The 21,944-nt window shown below is 41.4% G+C and overlaps 1 protein-coding gene across 1 annotated transcript in view; it reads right to left on the reverse strand.

The window, feature by feature from the left end:
* Positions 1-20,781, reverse strand: part of pla2r1 (phospholipase A2 receptor 1) — a 28,250-nt gene extending 7,469 nt beyond the window's left edge. Inside the window, exons 1-21 of the mRNA XM_053634926.1 lie at positions 20,442-20,781; positions 17,951-18,331; positions 15,727-15,900; positions 14,366-14,530; positions 14,150-14,263; positions 12,991-13,143; positions 11,536-11,724; positions 11,181-11,338; positions 9,719-9,829; positions 6,960-7,072; positions 6,689-6,858; positions 5,962-6,173; positions 5,088-5,233; positions 4,813-4,897; positions 4,407-4,542; positions 4,224-4,259; positions 2,550-2,710; positions 978-1,042; positions 661-755; positions 450-586; positions 13-130 (exon numbers count right to left, since the gene is read on the reverse strand). Of these exons, the coding sequence (XP_053490901.1) occupies positions 13-130; positions 450-586; positions 661-755; positions 978-1,042; positions 2,550-2,710; positions 4,224-4,259; positions 4,407-4,542; positions 4,813-4,897; positions 5,088-5,233; positions 5,962-6,173; positions 6,689-6,858; positions 6,960-7,072; positions 9,719-9,829; positions 11,181-11,338; positions 11,536-11,724; positions 12,991-13,143; positions 14,150-14,263; positions 14,366-14,530; positions 15,727-15,900; positions 17,951-18,331; positions 20,442-20,589 (3,067 nt within the window). The 5' untranslated portion in view covers positions 20,590-20,781. The remainder of the gene's footprint in view (positions 1-12; positions 131-449; positions 587-660; positions 756-977; positions 1,043-2,549; positions 2,711-4,223; positions 4,260-4,406; positions 4,543-4,812; positions 4,898-5,087; positions 5,234-5,961; positions 6,174-6,688; positions 6,859-6,959; positions 7,073-9,718; positions 9,830-11,180; positions 11,339-11,535; positions 11,725-12,990; positions 13,144-14,149; positions 14,264-14,365; positions 14,531-15,726; positions 15,901-17,950; positions 18,332-20,441) is intronic.
* Positions 20,782-21,944: the final 1,163 nt, after the last annotated feature.

Genomic DNA, 21,944 nt, shown 5'->3' on the forward strand with positions numbered 1-21,944 from the left:
GAGCGGCCTCACCTTGCTCGATCTCGTCCTCGATTGTCACCAGCATGCCTTGGAAGCTAGAGCAGATAGACTGAGCATCCTTCCAGCTCTTCCCCTCCTCCGGCCGGAGCGGGAGATGCAGCAACAGACACTAGCCGATCGAACCAAAGGGTGCGATAAGAAACCTCACCTCGCTAATGACGCTTCATTGAATATTACGACAACTTTCACGCGTCTTGTTGTAGTGCTTGTTTTGCCTTTCCTAATGTTTAACTTACTGACTGCATTGTCAATGAAAACTGTATATTCCTACATAACCAAGTGTGTGTGTGTGTGTGTGTGTGTGCACCAACCTAAACCTGACGGTTTTACATGAATACATCTAACCCTAATTCAAATACCTGTCGTCTTTTTCATTCATTTATATTGGAACAGTTGAAAAATCAAGTGTGTGTGTCCGTGTTTCACACCTTATGGCCGAAGTAGAACCACTTTTCTGGGCAGGCGCCGATAAAGTGAGGCTCCCGTGGGGTCTCCACCACCGATACGGTCCTGCGTTTACACACGGAACCGTGAAGATCCATACAACGACCCGTAGACCACGCCCCTACACAGAACGCGTACGGTTAGCGAGACCGTGTGTTGGTCGAGTGTGCTCGAGAACATGTGGGTGCTGCTCACCAGTCAGGGACATAGAGACGCATTTTTGTGCAGGTTGTCTCAAAGGCATTCCGCTTTTCCAGTTCTCGTAATCTAGGGCTGTTCCATCAGTCCAACTGTAGGACACAGATTCACACACACACGATCAGGAGAATACACATAGACACGTATTCATGCACACATAAATAAACACTGTGTTGGGACTTGCTCAGGATGAGTATATTTAAAGAAATATTAAAAATAAAACACTGGAGTATTACCGTAAGCGCTGTTCATTCTGATAAACATAGACTTCTTCATCCATAAAATCGGACTAAATATGAATATGTAAAAATCACCTGAAGCCGTCGTGTGCGCTGTCAGCTGTTAGACCAATCCACCATTCAGCAGTACTATGAGCAGCCTAAAAAAAAGATGAGAGAGGAAAAAAAAGAGTGAAAGGGGGAAAAATAGAAAACAAAAAGTGAGAGATCACTTCTTATTTTGCTTTTCCACAGCCAACACCGCTCCGGTCTAGAGTAAGCGTCCAGTGTTCACACCACCATGAAGGTGTCTAGTAGAGGGAGCGGCTGAGAAGGGTCCGCTGCCATTATACAGCACGAGAGCGGCCTCTAGAGGCGAAATAAACAGTATCGCTGACAAATTTTTGTTGTGTTAATTGAAGTGGTTTTGATTCATTTTGGATGTCTCTGTTTTTATTTGTTATTTAGAGTGTTACTTTTTGGTTCAGTTTGGATGTACATCTTTTATGCACCTTAATATTTATTAATAGTTGAGATATTTGACTTTAAGGGTTATGTTTTCATTCGGCATCAATTTCAGTTGATTCATCAGATATCAGCCCAAGTTAGTTATCATTATCGGTTGATATTTAGTGTCCTTAAATTTGCTAAATCCATATACAAGGTGTCCCAAAAGTCTCCAGACACAGGGGAAATACATTTTTTCCCGTATCCATTTTTCATACTTAGTTCATCCATCCATCCATTTTCTGTACCGCTTATCCTTCAGGGTCACGGGGAACCTGGAGCCGATCCCAGGGAGCATAGGGCACAAGGCGGGGTACACCCTGGATGGGGTGCCAATCCATCACAGGGCACAATCACATACACACTCACACACCCATTCAGTGACAACAGATACTTTGGAAATGCCAATCAGCCTACTGTGCATGTCTTTGGACTGGGGGAGGAAACTGGAGATCCCGGAGGAAACCACCGCAGCACGGGGAGAACATGCAAACTCTTCACACACAGGGCCACAGCGGAAGAACATATTGAAATCATTCTCATGGCTGGATCGGTTAGCTGTCGCGTGGTTGCGATGGACGTAACACATGCCACTGTTGCCAAACTTATTAACAAATACAAAAAAGACTGGAAGTGTCACGGACCGACTGAGACGTCGACGTCAGTGATCATCCACTGACGAAGGCACAGTGGTGCAGCTACAGTATATGTACACAGTATAATAGTCCAATATAACAGTGGTTTTCAAAGTGGGGGCCACCAGGGGGCGCCCGGGGGTCCTCAACAATTTGGCCAGGCTTGCCAAACTGTGTCGGATCCACCAAGCCCATCCCTCCCACTAGTATGTTTTCTTTTTCTCACTCTCATACAACCACACACACACAATCAATTCCTAATGTAATGTAATGTAAATATGTAAGATGTAATTATTAATAAAAAAAGGGGGATATATTCAGAAATCTGTATTTTATAAAGGGGGGCCTCGGTCAAATGTTAATGCCATTTGGGGGGCCTTGCCCTGGAAAAGTTTGGGAACCCCTGCCCTACAGTATATATGGGACTTTTGGGACACGCTGTAGTGCACTGTTTATGTTGTTCTTTGTATGTGGAAAGAGAAATGTATTCCACTCTGGCACTACATGGGTGTGCGTGTTGACCTACTTTCATCATGCGTTCTTTGATGAACGCCAGTTCCTCTTTGGAGTGTAAGGACAACAAATCTGCTCCCATCATCTTGCAGGCGAACAACACGACCTCCCAAGGGAACGCCTGGCTGGCCAAGTAGTACTCGGCTCCACGGTAGAACACCCATGGTTCATTCTCTGCACACATAGTGGTGGCAAGCAGAGTTAACACAATGTCTATCACTTAGCAATAGGGTCTGACCGTTATATCATTACACAGATCAAATTAGCCTGTATTAAAGTTTCCCACAATGCTCTTTTGAAGGAAAAAATAAATAAAATCACAAAACACACCATCAGCAGAGACACAAATAAGCACAGAATGTGCTCTTTCGGATGGCTGCGGCATAGATCATGCAAACTTGTGATAACATTGTGAATCCTACATGTCTTTATACGTATATGTCATTATAGATCATTATGTCTATTGCTGATAGACAGGTTTGGGGAGTAACGGACTACATGTAACGGCGTTATGTAATCAGGATACGAAAAACCGGTAACTGTAATCCGTAATACACTTATGTCAAAAAAAAAAAAACAGTAATCAGGAAAAAAAAAAGAAGAAAAAAGGAACACTATCAGGATGACATTTAAAATAAATAAATAAATAAAACCAAAGAAATGAATCGTTTGACATAACACAGTATAGACAGCTGCTTGATTATAGTTCTGGTTCTCTCTTGCCAGTCGTGACTCGCTGTTAGGGTGACTCGTCCTCTTTTTCAGACCTTAAAAAAGCGTCTAAATTCGAGAAAACGTCCAGGACTCGGCTTTAGTGTCATTATGATGTGCTTATGGTCTAATACTGCACCCCTCTCTGTAATTCCCGCCTTCTCGCACACCAATTGGTCGATTATAAAAACCTTGCAGCAACTATTGGTCAAATTCCTGCCTCTCAACCGTTAGCCTACTCTCAGTGAACGTGTGAAGGTGTTCGGCGTCAAACAAACGCCAGCTGTCCTGAGTCGAAACAATGCCCGTGTCCATATAAGGTCATTTTTTATTTCATGTTATCACACTGCTTCGTATTACACGGCCATTCAAATGTGTAAACGATGACGGAAGGTTCATTCGTGGCATCTGATATTTTATTTTATTCCATGGACATTCAAAATAATGTAGTAAAAAAAGTAAAACATGGGTAGCGTGAAACCAATTCTATTTATATTTATATATATATATATATATATATATATATATATATATATATATATATATATATATATATATGTATGTGTGTGTGTGTGTGATGCTAATAGTGTGTCTTTTTCACAGTATTAAAGTCTGCATTCATAGTAACACTGTTTTGAACGCTATTAAGAACCCCCCCCCCCCCAAAAAAAGTATTTTAGATCATATTGCTTTTCTCTTGACTTTATTTACATATGTGACCTTGAAGTCATCCAAAAACGATCAGATTACATTACTTTCATATTGTGGTACTCGGATTACATTTTTGACGAAGTCATTTGTAACGGAGTACATTTTTAAAGTAACCCTCCCGACCCTGTCTGGTACAGCTGTTTATCTGAGTTGAAAGAAACGACACTATTGTCTTCTTCTTGGCTGAGAAATATTGGTCTTCGGATTCTATTTTTTTAGCTTCTTGAAAGCAGTAATAGACAAAAGTTTCTGGTGTTTCACTTACGATTGTTGTACCAATAAGGCTTTGTTAACTCCACACCTAAAAAAAAAAAAAAAAAACAACAACATGGGAATGTTAGTAGTCGTTACAATGAATCTGGAATGAAAGCTTAAGCTGAGAGACTCACTATAAATGCTGTGTGTAACACACGTACATACAAACATGCACGGATAACCCCAGACCTACCTCTTGGCACCTTGCAGATCCATTCATGTTTGGCGTCACAGGGTCGGGGTGTGAGAGTGTTGGTCAGATCGCTGTACACGGCACACTCGTGAGTGCTCACATCGTCGTTCTTGTCCTCTATGAAAGATTTCACCACCTGTAAGACACGCATTCGAATGGGACTGAACCGACCTCATCGCTTCGACTGACGCATTAGCGGCTGAGCGCAAAAACACTACGACCGCTGGAGGATGCAGTTCGTTTACCCGGTGTAAGAAACCGGGTTTGCATTTATTAGCATTAAGGACATATGTGGATCATATCTCGTTCAAACGACTTGTAAAGAGAGGCATATACATACAGAATGCAAGAATTATAAGAATTCATCTCGCTAGACGGTCATGTATCCATTTCTCTCTCTCCTTACCGGTGTGCCGTCTGACCACTCCCAGGCTCCAGCAGACTGTGGATCTCGTTTAGTGAGGCCAACCCAGAACCAGCGACCCTCTGTACTGGAGGAGAAGAACAGAAAGAGCGGGACAGAAAGACAGAGTGAGAGGAAGCAGAACTCCTCGAACAAAATCGCTGTAACCAGAGTTGTTTTGTTTATTTGTTTATTTATTTATTAACGAATTACAAAACAGTATTTAAAAAAAACAGAGATGAGAGTCTGAAATGCCTAATGTCACTGTGTGAGCCAACCTATCAAACATCTTAGTCAGGAGCTGTTTGACAAAGGCCTGGTCCTCGTAATAGTGGAAGCTGGTAAGGTCCGCGCCAAGAGCCCGGCAGAAAAACTCCGCTTCAGACCACGAGCGACGCATCAAGATCTTCTCGTTGTGGAACACCTGAGAGGCCCGAGAAACAACTGAATGTTAGCTTATTACAAAACCCTGAAAGTACATCTAGATTGGCAAGCTTTAGAAATCTTATATATATATATATATATATATATATATATATATATATATATATATATATATATATATATATCTCCCCTTAATGTTTGGTCACTTAGTCATGGTAAGGCCTATTATTTACAACCTACTGTGAAATAATTGGGTAGTAACTACAGTCAGAGTAATAAGAAAGCTAACGATACTGTATATGGATCCTAATTATTTAGAGGTATCAGATTTCTTTCTGTCTCAGATTGATCGGTATTGCCCACACCGATAGTTTTTCCCGGTTAGGTCTGTATACGATATGAGAGCAGCCTCTAGAGGCGAAATGAAAAACTATCGCTGACAAATTTTGTTGTGTTATTTAAAGTGTTTTTTAAAAAAATCCATTTTGGATGTTTTTTTTTGTTTGTTTGTTATTTGGAGCGTTACTTTTTGGTTCGGCTTGGATGTATATCTTTTATTTACCTTGATATTTATCAATAGTTAATACATAGCAATATGTATTACATTTAAAAAAAAATAAAAAAGTACAATATGTTTTCATGGTATAATCAGTACTGTTTATTTTTGTAATAAAGTACTTTGAGTGTTATGTTTTCATTCGGTATTGATTCAAATCTGGTACCGCCCGAACTCGGGTGTGTTTACTGGCACTGGAATGCATCTCACACCTTGTAGCAGTGATGCAGGCCAGGATGACTCTCCCATCCGTCCTTACAGGGTTTAAAGATGTCTACGTGTGGTATGGGAAAGATGACATCATGGTAACTGCTCACGCTCTGCTCGCACACCGCTAAGGCCTTATAGGAATTGCAATTCTTCACCTCCCAGTGCCCGATCCATTGCCCTCCTGCCATTGCCACGCAACCTCCTCCGGTCACGACTACAAAACATATTCACATTTAATCACATACCACGCCACAGTTGCCATGTTTCAGGTCCCTAACCCTTACGGCTTTAATTTCGATCTTCGTGTTGGATTATCTTTTTTTAACAACAAATGCATTCTTGGCAAGTGAAACTGAAGGCTAAAACCAAGAGTAGATGTTCTGAGTTATTTATTGTTTAAACGATCAATCTAACAGGATACACCTGTGTAACAAGATGTCGGTCACACGTTCCAATATTTTTGCTCACCTACAAATTGGGTGGTTTGATACAAAATGTGCTAATGTTCATAAACACCAGGAAATAAAAGCTGAAATTCTAAACTGTCTTCTCATGTTCGTCTTTGGATCTCGAACCCAAATGTCTTCGGTGTACAGCAAACACAAACGGATTGGCCTTGCCGTTCCAATCATTTCGGAGGGTACTGCGTAGTATCTTTAGGAAACATGCACGGAAACACCCCTAACGTCAAGCTGAGCATAAGGGTTACCGACAGCAATGTTGACTCACAGGGTTGGTGGCGGTTCCAGTTGGTGTACGCGAGAGTTGTTGTGGAGCCGTTCTGCATCAACCAGCGATAATCTCCGGTCCTGTTCTGGTCCTGGAGAGCGGTCCAGTAAAACTGGGACGCAGCGCCGTTCTTTGCATTGATCAGGCTGTTCAGAAACGCTTGCTCAAACCTGCGGGAAGATAAAAGGCTCACTGCTCTGGAGAATAATTACAACACAGGTACTGGTGTTCTAAAATAAATAAATAAATAAATAAATAAATGACTGCATACCTGTCCTCGATAGTGACGAGAGATGATTTACAGTAATAACCCTTCGCTGCCTCCTCGAACGTCTGCTCCTCATCGGCAATCTTGTAGCAGGAGTTTCCCTTCCTCTTCCATCCCTTTAATTACAAAGACAGAGCACCAATGCTGGAGCGCCACAGAGAGATGCGACACAAAAACTCGACACTTCCAAAGACACAGGAAACGCTTAAAGTGCACCGATTATGGTTTTTCAGATATTACACATACAGATATGTAGTGTGTTATCGAGCTGTTTGCGAATGTAAAAAGTCTGCAAAGTTTCAAAAATCAAAGCGCACGACAAACTGAGTTATCGACTCCTAAAAGAAGGAACCGATTCTGAACAGCTGAATCGACTCGTTAGTGATTCCAGACTTTACTTCCTGTACTAACCTACGTAGGTTTGTAACACAAAGACCAATCACAACAGACTGGGACATCTGACCAATCAGAGCAGAGTATGCTCTCTGAAAGGCGGAGTTTAGAATGAATCCATCAGAACGGATCAATTTAGGAGTCGTTTGTGACACTGGGGGAAAAACGGTAACGCTGCAGTTTAAATTCTGAGCACATTAAAGTGTTTTTTGACCTCGGATGCATGTAAATCTATCGTACAGGCACGTTTCAAAACCATAATAGGTGCGCTTTAATAAGCGCTTTCGGTTACAAATCACAATTCATGCGCAAGATGATTCTTCGATCATAATGTTAGACTGCTGTAGTAAATGATGTGGTCTCGGTCGACTCCCACTACTAACGCACAACATAGGCAGAAACACCCAAATATATACGCTTGAAAAACCGGAGAAACTTAAGAAATACGTGCAAATGTTCATTTTCTTAGAATTTCAGTCAGGCACGTGGCACAAAGGCCCCTGACTGCGTCCATCTGGTGTGAGCCAGCTAGATTCTGGGTCTGGGATCTGCTTCAGAGGTCAGTAAGAGAGGGCAGATCTCATCAAGCTGTCTGACTTTGTTTTCACAATTGCTCTTCGTTTGGCCCTGATCACACTGACCCTCATCTTACAGGCACACACACATACTGCCTGTAACATAAACTAGCCTGAAATGATCTGGAACCATCTGCCATCATTTACTTACTGCCTTTTATATGTCTCGAATGGTGATTTTAGTGTGTCTGTGTCTGTGTGTGTGTGTGTGTGTGTGTGTGTGTGCGGGCATTAATGGTCAATGCACAGTGGTGGGAATTTTCTATATCAAGCCTGCATGTAAGTAGAATATCTGCCAGCATGTGTGCTAGTGTGTACGTGCGTGCGTTTGCTCTTCAGTCCGGATCCAAACACTGTCTTCTTTTGTCTTTGGGCATGCTGCCGCTCATGCCAGTTTGTCATTCTCCAACAATCCCTGTCACGGGGCCAATTCCTTGCCCGATAAAAGTTCAGGCTGTCACATGTCGACTGTTGAATCAGACTATTGTCTCTCTCGTTCGCCCTGCTCTGGGGTCACTCCCACCCCACTTTTGTTCTCTCCAAACCCCACTTTGAACTGTGCAGAGACCCACACAGGCCCTGTGTCTGTACCAATAACCACTCTGTACCACTCTGCAAGCCAGTGAGTGTGTTTCCATGCACACACACACAATTAAACAGGCATTAACCAGATTATTCCAGTGGTGGCTATGTCATGAGCTGCCCAAGAAGCTTGAAAATGATGGCTTTCTGTGTAATCTGCCATCATATACAGTACAATCGTATACAAGTAATATTTAGGAGCAGCAGAAGTCCATGTTTAATAAAATAAAATACATCCAGGGAAATGACATTTTATGGCACATCCTTCTTCTTCAGTGGGTTTATTAGCAGGATGCAGAGCAGATGAAGAGGTGTGTTTGTGTCATACATCATATATGAGGGCCACTGTTGGGCCCTTAACCCTCTCTGCTCCAGGGGGCGCTGTATCATGGCTGACCCTGCACTCTGACCCCAACTTCCTGGCATGCAGGGGGTATGCGAAGAAAAGAAATTCACTGTGCTGTAATGTATACGTGACCAATAAAGACTCATTACTATTATATTTCGAATAAAATCCAATTCTGGACCGGTCCATGTAGACCCAGTGTTTTCCCGTTAGCAGATTACTTAAGCCTCGGGAAATTAACTGCTTGAATTTTTGCCGAAATTGGAATTTTTTTTGCACGTATCAAGTGATTTTCTATATCTGAATGCGGTCGTTTATTCGTTCATCTTCAGGAACGGCTTTACCCTGGTCCGCCGGGGTTGCGGTGGATCCAGAGCCTGTCCCGGGATCACTGCGCATGGGAACACAGGAACACACCCTGAATGAGATGCCAATCCATCATAGAGCACACTGCACACACTATCGCACTCATTCACACTACAGCGTCAATTTAGCATCTTCTGGCACAGGGAGGAAACCAGAGGCCCCTGAAGAAAAGCCATGAGGACATGGGGAGAAGATGCGAAACTCCATACAGACGATTACCCGAGTTATGAGGTTGTAACCCATGTAGTCGTTCAGAAATCTCTAAATAAATATGACGGATATTGTGATGTTACAGCTTTAGTGGTATCTATAACGAAGACTATAGATCCAAACGATACTGGTGCTTTCCTAAGGTTCTTTCTCGACTCGACCGTTCTTCATAAAAATGACATTTAAGTATGAATACGTTTATTTGCTGTGTATAACAAAACTCTGTGTACTGTATGTAGTCACGCGGGATGTAATGTTAATACAGCTGGGGTATTTTTTTTTTTGTCTACCTCTGGGCAGCCTTCATCCCATTCTCCTGTTGGGTGTAGGGGTACAAGACCAACGGTACGACAAACTGCTGGATACATCTTCTCACACTCCACAAACTCCCAGTTCCCGTTCTGCAATACACAAACACATGCAAAAAAAAACCAAAAAAAACAAAAAACAAACAACAAAAAAAAAAAAGACAGATGCTAAGGCTATTGTATTTTTAATCACAATCACTTAATTATGAGTGCTTTCATGTGTGAGATTGGCTGTGTTCCAATTGGTGTCCCTCAGGGATCAATTTTAGGCCCCTTACTTTTTAGTGTTTATACATTTCCTCTTGGGTTTCTCTTAAGATCACTCGGGCTTAATTAATCCCTTCTACGCAGACGATACTCGGATTTATATTCACTCGAAGCCTGGTTAAAACGTGAATGTTTCTTTTCTCTCACATTGTATTTCTGAGATAAAAACATGGCTGACCCAAAACGTTTTTATGTCTTAATAGTGATAAGACTGAGGTTTTGCTTGTTGGCTCTTCTCATCTGCTTCGTAAAGCTGATTCACTAAGGTTAAATGTAGACGGCTCTGCTTTGGAGTTCCAAACTAAATAGAAAAAAAAATCTAGGAGTCATATCGTATCTGATTCGAGTTTATCTTTTTTCTTCTCAGAAACATCGCTAGACTTTCGCCCTATGCTATCGTCTCCTGTGACTGAAAGGCTTATCGACACTTCTGTATTTTCTCGTATTGATCCTGACTGGTGTCAGGAGAAATGAACACATCACTCCAGTACTGAAGTCCTTGCACTGGCTCCCGGTCAGGATTCACGCTGATTTTAAAATCCTTATGCTCACGTATAAGGCGCTGCATGGTCTGGCTCCTCAGTATCTGTCTGCGCTTTTAACTTAATATACTCCCAAGCGTCATTTCCGCTCCTCTCGAGCTGGTTTACTTGCTGTCCCACAGACACGGTTGAGATCTGTAGGGGACAGAGCTTTCTCGTCCTATGCTCCTAGACTCTGGAATGCACTTCCTGCTCATATTAAAGATGTATTCAAGTCTGTTTTTGTACGCTTTGTGTTTTTATCTATGTATTGGTATTTTCTCATTGTGTAAAATGCCTTCAGAAGCTGCCTTAAAGGTGCTATATAAAAATAAAGTTTAATATTATTATTATTATTATTATTATTATTACATAATATACTCAAGTAATATGAGCAAAAAGAGAAGTCTTATTCTGATTCAGAGATTTGAAAGGCTTCAAATGTGTCCGAAAACACTGCTTTATAATGATTTAAAATGAGAACTTGTAATAAAATGACCTGATCAACTAACTGATTGAATTATTACCGTGCAGCCCTGCATACGGCGGCTTGCATTAGTTTATGAGCTCATCAGATCCTGTCTACCTGCGCATTCAATAATAAAGAAACGCAACGGTGCTCTTGCTGACGTCTGACGTATGCCGGCGGATCTCACCTTCCTGTCTGCGGCAACGCACATGCGTTTGTCTTCACGGCGAGGAAAAGGCTGCTGCCGTTGCCAGGATGTAAGAGTGAGAGGCGAGCCATCTGACCACTCAACTGCTGGGGAACCAGACTCCATATATAAACCGATCCACACCTTCGAGTCAGAGGCTAGAACCCGAACGGAAAATAAAGACAAACCATGACAATGTTCTGAAAGGCTCATGTATTTATTACTAACTCTGAGCAACAGTTATAGTCATATGTTAAACGTAATCTTTATAGCTTTATCATCATATACACCTGAAACAGAAACAGTGACTCTCTACTCATTAGAAAAATTAAGAATATGAAACATTCGGGCTAACCGTTAATAAGGAGCGCTAACAGTAGCTCCTGCTCAGAGAGGGAGTGGATGCTGGTCAGCTGTGCCCCGAGAGCCTTGCATGTGTTAGAGGAGTTGTCCCAGCTTCCCTTCTCATCCACATAGCGATAACAGAAGCCATTGTGATCGATCCAACCATCGAGACACAGCGTACTCTTATACTGCCAGTTATCTGAATCAGAGAGTACCACATTACGAGTTCGAACGGAAAACCTTTTTGTTTCTGCAGTGCAAATGTGTGAATGTATGTCTTGCAGAAGTTCAGACTGCAAGGTGGGCCACAGATGGCTAGAACATTCACACCCAAATTCTACACCAAGGAAAAAAGATCACCAGAGGAAAGGGGTGTATTCTAACTCACTAATATTGAGGATTTACATTCGCAGATCTATCCATCAGGACAGCATAGAAATTGCCTTAAAAACTGAAATAAATGACAGAAGCTCCCTGTGACTACATTATCAAAAACATTGAACTTTCACATTTGGAAATGAGACTTATTGCCTGTGGTTTGATGCAAGGACAAGAACAGCTGAACATGTATTTATAAATGGATTTTTGCATGGAGGCTGGATAAATTGGACTGACATGTCTAATTGTTGGATGGGTTGATGGATGGATGAATATATAGTTGAATGGATTGAAGGATGAATATATAGTTGAATGGACTGATGGATAGATTGGACTGACATGTCTGATCACTGGATGGATGAATGGGTGAATATATGGTTGAATGGATGATTAGATGGTTGAGTGGATGAATGATTGAATGGATGGATGTATAGATTAGACTGACATGTCTGATCATTGGATGGATTGATGGATGGATAAATATGTAGTTGAATGGATTGATGGATGGATGAATATATGATTGAATGGATTGATGGATGGATGAATATATGGTTGAGTGGATGAATGATCGAATGGATGGATAAATAGTTTGGACTGACATGTCTGATCACTGGATGGATGGATGAATATATGGTTGAAGAGATGGATGGATGGATGAATATATGGTGTGATTGGACAAATGGTTGAATGGATGGATGTATAGACTGATTGATGGATAGATGGTTCTGATGCCAATTCCTGGATATATAGATTAATCTGATATATATGGATGTACAGCTGGATACTGTGGTTTATTGGATGTATAGATGAATCTGATGTGTATGGATCTAGACATCTATTGTGGACAAATCGATAAGATGGATAATTGAATAGATGGTTGAATATCTACATGGATGAATGGAGCTGTATGATGTGGTTGGTTGAATGGATGGATTGATGGAAGGAAAAATAAAGAAAAGAGGTATCTGATGTGTCTGGATGGATGAATTGATGGATGGACAAATGGATCTGATGTGGATTATTGGATGTATAGATATATCTGATGGATGGATCGGATAGAGCTGGATGGAGAAATCAGGCTTGTTACCAATAGGCTCGGCTCTCCTGCTGATATTGGGGGTTTTCTTGCAGATGTAAGGCAAAGCAGAATCACAGGACAAGCTCTGCCAGTACCCTGTCCCCAGAGCTGAGTTAAACACTCCACACAGCTGGTTCTGTCCCACCACGAGTGACGTCATGTCTGGCCACAGAAGGAAACGTGGAAAGAGGGCAACTTGAATTATAGTGTGCACAATCATTTAGTCCAGCCAGTAGTTACAACGTTAATTACAGTTAGGGATTGGAAAAGAATTCATTCTAAGGTGCACTGCTTTTCTGCATTGATCCACAAAATGTCATAATCAGACATTTACAGGAAGCTGTATACAGACATTTTTACTAGAAAAACATCAACAAAGTTCTACAGAAGTTCTAGGATTACTTTCAAGGAACCCGTACGGTCCAACAGACGCGTGTTCACCTTATCTTCAGGAGATCGCGAGAATGAATCCTGAGCTATCTGTGGCCAGGAGTCCATGACGTTAAAACTGTCCCTGCTCTCTTGGTGGGAGGGATGGCGTTCCTCCCTCCCCTATCAATCAGAGTGACCGTAACCAACTCTGGGCATCTGATCTGTGACCTCATATATGTCGAATAGGGTGCTTAGCGCTTCCCTTGCCTTGTCTTTAATTCTTAATGTTTCACATTCGTTTCTATCTAGATTTATTAAGATTTGACACTTATTATGCTACCTGGGACCCATATACTGTCAAATCCACCATTTTCAACTCATCTTTACACAGAAATAATGCACACATATTCCAAACGGCTTCAGGTTCACTATATATGCGCTAACTACATAGGGTATAACATAAAAGCAGATTTATAGCACTCTCAAAATGCATTTGAGCTTGAACTATGAAATTCATCCTGACTGCCTAAATGCAAACACATAAAAATAAAAATGATAATATTCGTAGTGATGCTTTAAAAGAAGAAAAGAATACAGTGGTTATGCTGAGAAGAAGAAAAAAAAAAAAGAAGTCCTAATCTAGGCTGAAAAATAAATATAAAATCAAGATGGATCAACATGAATAAAGAACTGTTTTGAAATCGAATCAGTGCGACCAGAATTCGTTCCCAAATTCCCTGCTACAGCGTAAACAGTTACAGGAATTTACAGAAAGGAAAGGACTATTCTCTCCAACCTGAGGTATACTGAAGCAGAGCGAGAGGGGATCCGTCTGACCACTGCCACCCCCCATCGTGAGCTAGGTGGTTTAGCCCAGTCCAGACTATCACACCCATGTCTACAAGCCTTTCTGCGGAGAGAAATGTTGCTCATAAACATGCACTGTATGTGTATACGTGTGTGTGTGTGTGTGTGTGTGTGTGTGTGTGTGTGTGTGTATACGTGCGTGCACCTCGGATGTAGTTGTGCTCCGCAGTGTGCGTGATGGACAGGAGACTGGCTCCTTGTGACTGACAGGAGATGAGTGCTTGGCTCCAGGTCAGGAGAGAGTACAAGTTAAACTGATAACAGGCTTTCAGTTCATCACTGCTCTCCCAGAACGAATCACAACCGGGCACTGTGCAATACATAAGGCACAGGAAATTTACAGGAATGCTCTCGAGTGATTTGGAGGTAATTTATATTTTGTATTTTCCTAAAATATATATATATACATATATATATATATATATATATATATATATATATATATATATATATAATAAAAAAAAAGTGAGTATGGATACTATTCAGACAAGGGTGAAGTTAGACACTGTATATACTAATTGTTATAACAAATAATTAATGTTTTGTAATTAAGTAATGTTCATTACTCATAAAGTGAAATATTTCAAGCCTTTTTTTGTTTTAATCTCGATGATTACGACTAACAGCTCACGGAAATCAAAAATCCAGTACCTCAAAATATTAGAATAAAGAATTTATAATAGAGAAATGTGGACCTGAGAAGACTCTAATCAGATAATTAACTCAAAACACCTGCAAAGGTTTCCTGAGGCTTTAATCTCTCAGTCTGGTTCAGTACACACCCACAGTCACGGGGAAGATGAAAGTAAATTGTGCATTTCATTTGGAAATCAAGGTTCCAGAGTCTGGAGGAAGAGTGGAGAGGAATAGAATCCAAATTGCTTGAAGTCCAGTGTGAAGTTTCCACAGTCAGTGATGATTTGAGGTGTCATGCCATCTGCTGGTGTTGGTCCGCTGTGTTTTCTCGAGTCGAGAGTCAAAGCAGCGTCTACCAGGAGATTTTAGAGCACTTCATGCTTCCATCTGCTGACGAGCTTTATGGAGATGCTGATTTCCTTTTCCAGCAGGACTTGAACCTGCCCACAGTGCCAAAACTACTAGTAACTGGTTTACTGACCGTGGTATTACTGTGCTTGATTGTCCAGCCGACTCTCCTGACCCGAACCCCATAGAGAATCTATGAGACACCAGACCCAACAATACAGACGAGCTGAAGGCCGCTATCAAAGCAACCTGGGCTTCCAGAACACCTCAGCAGTGCCACAGGCTGATCGCCTCCATTGAAATATTTCACTTTATGTGTAACAAATCTAGAATATATGAAAGTTCGACTGTTTGAATTAAATTACGGGGGAAAAAACGAACTTTTCCACGATATTCAAATTTTCTGAGATGCACCTGTGTGTACAGTCCCTAAACTATGACACTAAATTAACCAAAACAGAAGATCATACAAACAATAAAACTGGTGATAGTATGTGTTATCTACATCTAGACAGTGTGTACCTGCAGTCGGGCAGAATCCCCACTTCTGGTCCTGGTCATAGCTGCTGGTGGTGGCACACCAGAGGTGCTGATCCTCTCTGCCTTCTGTGGTGCACTCCCAGAACCACTTACCACTGTACTGAAAAGGCAGGGCACAGGGCAAACCCTGGGCATTCCCCAACAGAGTGTGGATTTCTACAAACACAGAAACACACACTTAAAATGGGGGTTTTCTGAGATGAATTCTAACAATTCACACAAATATGAATCACTCTATCACGTGGTCTGTTATATCCTACCGTACTGTAATCTCAATCAGTGGATGCATCAGTATGTATATTATATGTATAGTATAACTCCATTGTCATGTCATGTTTGTATAGAGAGAGCTCTGATTAAAAAAATATCAACCGGTGTTAAGAGAAATGATCTTTTCCTCCTAATAACACAAATCCCATTGTGGTTCATTTCATTAAACAAATCTTGTGCGCTACTCTTCCATTAAAAAAAAAAGAAGAAAAGTTGATATTGGCAATTGATTCACAAATGGAAATCAAAATGATGCTCATCTTTGAAAGATTTTTAAGGCAAGAAGAAAAATAGCAGTTATTAAATGCTATGAAATAGTTATGTTAAATGGAACTGCGTGTATACTGTATGCAGTGTTGCCGTTACAGAAAGACAGAAATTGAACACGTTTACAGTAGGACTTTACTAGATGTTTTAAACTGTATAAATTGGTAGGAATCTGTGTACACCTGATTGTTTAATGCATTTGTTTATAGATCAGATGTACGGTGGTGCTTGAAAGTTTGTGGACCCTTTAGAATGTTCTATATTTCTGCATAAATATGAACTAAAACATCATATTTTTCACCCAGGTCCTGAAAGTAGATAAAGAGAACCCAATTAAAGAACGGGGATCTATCAGAGTCTGATCTTCACAACACGTTTGTGGAAGTGTATCGTGGCACGAGCAGTGCAGATTTTTGAGGACGTCAGAAAGAGAGTTGTTGATGCTCATCAGGCTGGAAAAGGTCACAAAACCATCTCTAAAGAGTTTGGACTCCACCAATCCACAGTCAGACAGATTGAGGACATTCAAGACCATTGTTACCGTCCCCAGGAGTGGTCGACCAACAAAGATCACTCCAAGAGCAAGACGTGTAATAGTCAATGATGTCACAAAGGAGCCTTGGATAACTTCTAAGCAACTAAAGGCCTCTCTCACATTGGCTAATGTTAATGAGTGCACCATCAGGAGAATGCTGAACAACAATGGTGTACATGGAAGGGTTGCAAAGAGAAAGTCAGGAGCTTCTCTCCAGAAAGAACATTGCTGCCCTTCTGCAGTTTGCTAAAGATCACTTGGACGAGCCAGAAGGCTGTTGGAAAAATGTTTTGTTGATGGATGAGACCAAAATAGAACTTTTTGGTTTAAATGAGAAGCGTTATGTTTGGAGAAAGGAAAACACTGCATTCCAGCATAAGAACCTTATCCCATCTGTGAAACATGGTGGTGGTAGTATCGTGGTTTGGGACTGTTTTGCTGCATCTGGGTCAGGACGACTCGCCATCATTGATGGAACAATGAATTCTGAATTATTCCAGCGATTTCTAAAGGAAAATGTCAGGACATCTGTCCGTGAACTGAATCTTAAGAGAAAGTGGGTCATGCAAGAAGACAATGACCCTAGACACACAAGTCGTTCTACCAAAGAACGGTTAAAGAAGAATAAAGGTAACGTTTTGGAACGGCCGAGTCAAAGTCCTGACTTTAATCCAATAGAAATGTTGTGGAAGAACCTGAAGCAAGCAGTTCATGTGAGGAAACCCACCAACATCCCAGAGTTGAAGCTGTTCTGTACTGAGGAACGGGCTAAAACTCCTCCAAGCCGATGTGCAGGACTGATCAACAGTTACCCCAAACGTTTAGTTGCAGTTATTACTACACAAGGGGGTCACACCAGATACCGAAAGCAAACGCTCACATACTTTACACTCCCAGATATGTAATACTGGATTATTTTCCTCAATAAATAAATGACTAACTATAATAGTTTTGTCTCATTTGTTTAATTGGGTTCTCTTTATCCACTTTGAGGACTTGTGTGAAAATCGTGAAATTGTGAAACTTGTGTTTAAATCCTTGCTTAACTAATATACTGTTTTAAATAAATATATATATATACGAAAGCCATTTGAATGCACATCATCATAATAACATGTTAATAACTCAATTTGCCTTCATAGGGGTAAGCACATGGAGCCTCTCCAAGCTCCCCATATATCCTCCACTCATGCGTGATGGCTCTCTGTACTGTCACCCGGGAGCCCATCACCACTAGTTTCTTCTGGGTGGTTCCATACAACGTATAGGCTTGACAGCGCCACCACATGGAGTGTAACAGAACGTCACACTCGAACATGCCCACTTCGAACTGTTGGGTCGTAGAGTTGATGCCCAGGCACTTGTTGGTGCCTAGGTTGAAGAGGCGATGGCGAGACACCCACTTCCATAGCGAGCCGGCGGTTGGGCGATCACAGCTGGCCAGTGAGATGCCCGAAGAGTTGGCAAAGAGACAGCGCTGCAAAGATATGCTCTCCAGAAGGAATACACCTTTATCTGTGATGAAACACACGCATACAGCAAATCTGGTTACTTTCACGAAGTGTAACACAAGGATGAGTGAATCTCTAGTAGATTAGTACGTAGATTAGATAGTAGCACTGACATCCCCATGGCCACTTGTTGGAGCCTTCAAAGGACCTGGACAAAAAGGATCAGTTTGTACCTGTCCTATTGTGCAAATTATTGTGATATGAGCGTAACCGTCCAGTCAAACCAAAGCAAAACAACCATTAAAAAAAAATCAACTCCGTATCTAATAGACCCGAGAGTGAACTATTCACACGACGGGAAAAGTCTCTCTTTAAGAGTATTCTATGGCCATTTGCATGTTAGATGATGAGATGAGAAGTTGTATTGGCGAATGAGAGCCCATCAAAGGAGGCAGGTATTGCACAGGGCTGATAATATGCTTCACGGACTGAAAGACGGCACCACTAGATCCTATTTCACGTCACCGAATATTTCAGAGTTCTCAAATGCATCTGAGGGTGAGGGTCTTTCTTTTGTACATGAAAGTGTAACTGAATACCTAATCTAGTGGCAAAAACACAAAGACACTGCTTCAAATAGGAGCCCTGCATGTAAAGGCCTGGCCAAATGACTAGAGGAAAGCTCCTGATTGAGAGTTTTATAGAGTTCACCGGTACGCTGGATCTCTGAGACGTGCCCAAAGGCGAAATACTGGGGACTGTTTTTACCTCTGACCACTAAAATTACATTCTTCGCATTCGTGTAATATGAATGGGGTGTGTGTCTGGGGGTGGGGGAGCGCGGGTATTTCAGTGTCTCATACATTTGAAGCCAGCGAACATTCGATGGAGTCATTCGATTCATGTTTACTTTCTCAGAGCGCTCCAGTCTGTGTTTTGGAAGTCTTGGTACGTATACAGTGACTCATCAGAAGTGATATCATGCACATTACTGGGATTACTCGAAAGGGTAATAAGCTCAGCAGAACATGTCAAGACCTGTTTTGACCACTACATGGACATCTGCCTGGTCCCCATGAGGACATTTTGTTTAAAAAGAAAAAAACTAGTCTTCAAATGTTTCTCAGTTTTTGGTACGGAGGTTAACGTGAGACTTCGGTGTAGCACTGCATTTCAGCTGGAACAATGGAAGGTCCTCACAAGGACAGTAAGCGAAAGGTGTGTTTGTGTGAGATTAGCGTTCAGTACTGATCACTCTAATAGTCTGATGGATAATGAGTGGCACACACACTTTGCACTGATGGTTCTTATTTATGTGCATTTGTTTTGGCTCTAGTAGTTTTCTTTCTGTTAAAAAAAAAAAAACCCAAACTGGATTGAATGGAACTAGGGAGAGAGAGAGAGAGAGAGAGAGAGAGAGACAGAGAGAGATCCAGAGATCCTCCCATACCTCAGCTCGTCCGGTTCGCGTCTCCCATTGAGACAGGACGAGCTCCAGATGTCCACTGAGTCTTTCAGTTCTGAAGGCCAGACTCCAGTGTCCATCCTTACACACTTAATTAATTTAGCTGGCTTTAATCTGATGTGACACCTACGAGGATTTGCTCGAGCAAACTCTGCTTTAACTCTGCAAATATTTGAGTCCTTACAGCAAGCGGTCCAGCATTATGTCATCATGCAAACATATATATATATATATATATATATGACCTGTAACGCAGCACACACTGATAAATGATGTCAAATGAATTATGAAGTTCAAGTTTTTAATGACCTTGTAAATTAGGATGAAGAGTTGTAGAGGTCACGTGATCTGCTGCAGCCTATCAGATTGGATCACTATAACCGTGTTTTTAAAAACAGGTTAATGATTCTCACCCATAGCACAGACCTTTATATTAAGGTGATCTCTGATTAAACTCCATTCAGACATTAGTAGTATTGTTTAATGTGGGTTGTTTCTCCTTACACGAGCCCAGTACGGTTTTATTTCTCTAGGCGACACGCACTGGACGTTTTAATGTGTTTTGCAGACCACAGCAAAAAAAAAAACAGGAAATAAATAAATAAGTTCGAGTGACTAAACAACAATATAACAGAGACTGTAATGTGTTCGCGGGAGCTAGATATAATCAGTAGGTAATATTTTGGTGTCGTTTGAAGAGCAGACTTACTGTGTAGGTCGGAAAGTTGACTTTGCTCCAGAGCTTCATGTTGTGTGGCAGCGGCACGGCCGAAGCTGGTCACAGCAAGCAGCGCCGTACACAAGGCGAAAGCCTCCACACTAAACAGTGGGCGAAAAGCTAGCACAAGTCCTCGCATTTCCACAGCTGGATGAAGAGCAGAAAGACGAGCTCATTCCTAGCTCTGGACTTCCCACTAAAGTTGAGGTTTTTCCGGGTTTTTTTCCCCCCCTCGGAGTTTTCCACAAGTTTTTGTGGGTTCCCTACGTCAGCGCCTCCACAGGCAGGCAGCTGCAGCAGGGCGCTGAAGGTTTCCCCCGCGGGCCCGGACCGCTTCTGGGCGGGTTCCGCTCTGTCACGCGGCCCTGGCTCCCAATGATCCAAACATTTATAAACTTATAAAACACGGTTTAAACTAACCTAACACGGATGGAATGGGTTTAAACACTGTTTAAAATCAATGAAAGTCAAACAAGGAGTTTATTTTTTTTTTTTTTTTCATTTTTATATGAATAACTGCAAAAGAGCTTTGCTAGAAAAGAAAAAAAAAAAGAGAACAACTTTATTCGACGTTGACAATTTAAGCACAAGGCTCAGCCTCAGTGTAGACAATCATATAAACCACATTTTATAAACCACAACACAATACACACAATGTAACAAATCTGAAACTGCTGTAGATGAATGATAGTCCGATATGTCCGATGTTTTGACTTGTAGTAGTTAGCATTAGCATATAAGGATTGGAATCCCAGTCAGGAAGACTACAAAAATATCAACACCCTGGATTAAAATGATACCCCAGAGAGACTGCCTGGATTAAAATGATACCCCAGAGAGACTGCCTGGATTAAAATGATACCCCAGAGAGATTACCTGGATTAAAATGATACCCCAGAGAGACTGTCTGGATTAAAATGATACCCTAGAGAGATTAACTGGATTAAAATGATTCCCCAGAGAGATTACCTGGATTAAAATGATACCCTAGAGAGACTGCCTGGATTAAAATGATACCCTAGAGAGATTAACTGGATTAAAATGATACCCCAGAGAGATTGCCGGGATTAAAATGATACCATAGAGAGAGTAATTGGATTAAAATGATACCCCAGAGAGATTACCTGGATTAAAATTATACCCTAGAGAGACTGCCTAGATTAAAATGATACCCCAGAGTGACTGCCTGGATTAAAATTATACTTTAGAGAGATTACCTGGATTAAAATGATACCCCAGAGAGACTGTCTGGATTAAAATGATACCCCAGAGTGACTGCCTGGATTAAAATGATACCCTAGAGAGATTGCCTGGATTAAAATTATACCCTAGAGAGACTGCCTAGATTAAAATGATACCCCAGAGTGACTGCCTGGATTAAAATGATACCCTAGAGAGATTGCCTGGATTAAAATGATACCCTAGAGAGATTAACTGGATTAAAAGGATACCCCAGAGAGATTACCTGGATTAAAATTATACCTTAGAGAGATT

Source organism: Ictalurus furcatus, chromosome 10 (genome assembly GCF_023375685.1).
Source record: "Ictalurus furcatus strain D&B chromosome 10, Billie_1.0, whole genome shotgun sequence".
NCBI classification, from domain to species: Eukaryota; Metazoa; Chordata; class Actinopteri; order Siluriformes; family Ictaluridae; genus Ictalurus; species Ictalurus furcatus.